This window comes from Haplochromis burtoni, unplaced genomic scaffold (genome assembly GCF_018398535.1).
Source record: "Haplochromis burtoni strain Fernald_Lab_line unplaced genomic scaffold, NCSU_Asbu1 Contig_1151, whole genome shotgun sequence".
Taxonomy (NCBI): domain Eukaryota; kingdom Metazoa; phylum Chordata; class Actinopteri; order Cichliformes; family Cichlidae; genus Haplochromis; species Haplochromis burtoni.
Genome location: NW_024583512.1, coordinates 26,571 through 28,161, shown reverse-complemented (window position 1 = coordinate 28,161; position 1,591 = coordinate 26,571). Strand labels below are relative to the sequence as shown.

The window sequence follows — 1,591 nt, the reverse complement described above, 5'->3', positions numbered from 1 at the left end:
AAAGAGTAAATAAACCCCCCAAACGTGCACCTCCGAGACTGTTGAAAGGTTTGCTTCTGCTCTTTGACTCACATGTTCTCCAACTTTGTGTGTTTAGTTTGCTCTTAGGCTGCTGGCGTTCCGTCAGATTCATAAAGTTTTGGGAATGGACCCTCTACCGCAGATGAACCCTCGCTTCAGCATCCGCAACAGCCGGAAGCGTCGTCGTGACAACAGCGATGGCACAGACAGCTTCGAGGGCGAAGGCAAAAAAGACAAGAAAGATTACGACAGTTTCTAAGCTTGCGTTATGAATTGAATCTACATACCAGCTGTACTAAAATGTCGTATGCTCGTCTCCTGTGTACTGGCTTCTTTGTTTTTAAGCTCCAGGTGTACCAGCCTAACTACAGCCTGACTTTGTATGACACACACGTGTATTGTTATTAGTTGTAGATTTCTTACCGTGAGGGCTGAGGACTCTGTGCTAGATGGACGTTTTTACCTGACGTGCTTCTTACAAGAATGAATACAGCAGAGCTTGTGTCACTGCTCCCCACCTGTGTGTTTAAAGTGGAGCCGGACTGAACTGTAATGTGGGTCAGAAGGAAGCGTGAGGAGAAATATCAATGCCTTCATTCATCTGTACAGTTGCATTCAGAGCTGGTCTGTGTTTTTGTTGTTATTGTGAACCTTTTATTTGGCCAACAGATATGTCAAAGTTCCTGTATCCCTGTGCTTAATGCAAGTGCTGTTTGATGCTGTGGTCTTGTTACGTTTCAATGCTAATCTACACTTCAGATGAAGACCTATGGGATGCAGCAGACTATGAAGAATATTTCAGTGTTGATATACCTTTGTTAGTAGTGACATTGTAAGCCCAGGTATGTAGTTTTGTCTATTCATTTGCATATATAATAAGTATTTGTGTAATCTATAGATGTAAAAAGACAAGTTTTGATTTGTGGAAAAAGTGGCTACGTTGACACTGCCGACTGTTCTGGCTTTTAAATTAGTTTTCTTGTGTAATGGGGATTGTATTGGCTTGCTTGCCTCATACCTTGGTTAGGTGCTAAATCAGTTCTGTCCTGAGGAAAAGGAATAAAGATTATTACTGACTGAGAGATGTCTGTCCTGCTCTGAATGTTCACTGTGCTCTGCTCGCATGTCCAGCACAGTAAATGCATTTCTACCTGTTTCTCCGGAGCACATTTTTCCTGATGATGGCAAGTAAGTACCCTGCTGTCCCTACATTTACTCACTGACTGACCCGTTCAGCTGCTTGGTAAGGCAAGTATGTGGGCCAATCACATGGCAGTAACTCGGGCATCGATCAGAATCTGAGGAACTTTATTGATCCCAGAGGGAAGTTTGCTGCTATAACAACTCAACAAGCACTTTCATAAAATGAGTGCAGAAACAGAGATGATGGAGAAATACTAACATAAATATAGTTACAAATGTAAAGGACGTGTGCAAATATGTTGTGTACAAAAGTGACTGCATGGAGGTGTGAGTAATTTATAGTCAGGATGATCTGAAGCTCAAACTGAGCATGAGAATAGAGCGAGGGGAACTGTAGTGTGCTGGTTAGTGCTGTTGTGTATGAGTG

At 42.5% G+C, this 1,591-nt stretch overlaps 1 protein-coding gene across 1 annotated transcript in view; it reads left to right on the top strand.

Annotated features, from left to right (window-relative positions):
* LOC102303039 (zinc finger RNA-binding protein) overlaps positions 1 to 1,103 on the top strand; it is a gene marked incomplete at its 5' end in the record, with an annotated part of 44,528 nt that extends 43,425 nt beyond the window's left edge. The window contains 1 exon segment of the mRNA XM_005951953.3: positions 98 to 1,103. Coding sequence (XP_005952015.2) covers positions 98 to 280 — 183 coding nt within the window.
* Positions 1,104 to 1,591: the final 488 nt, after the last annotated feature.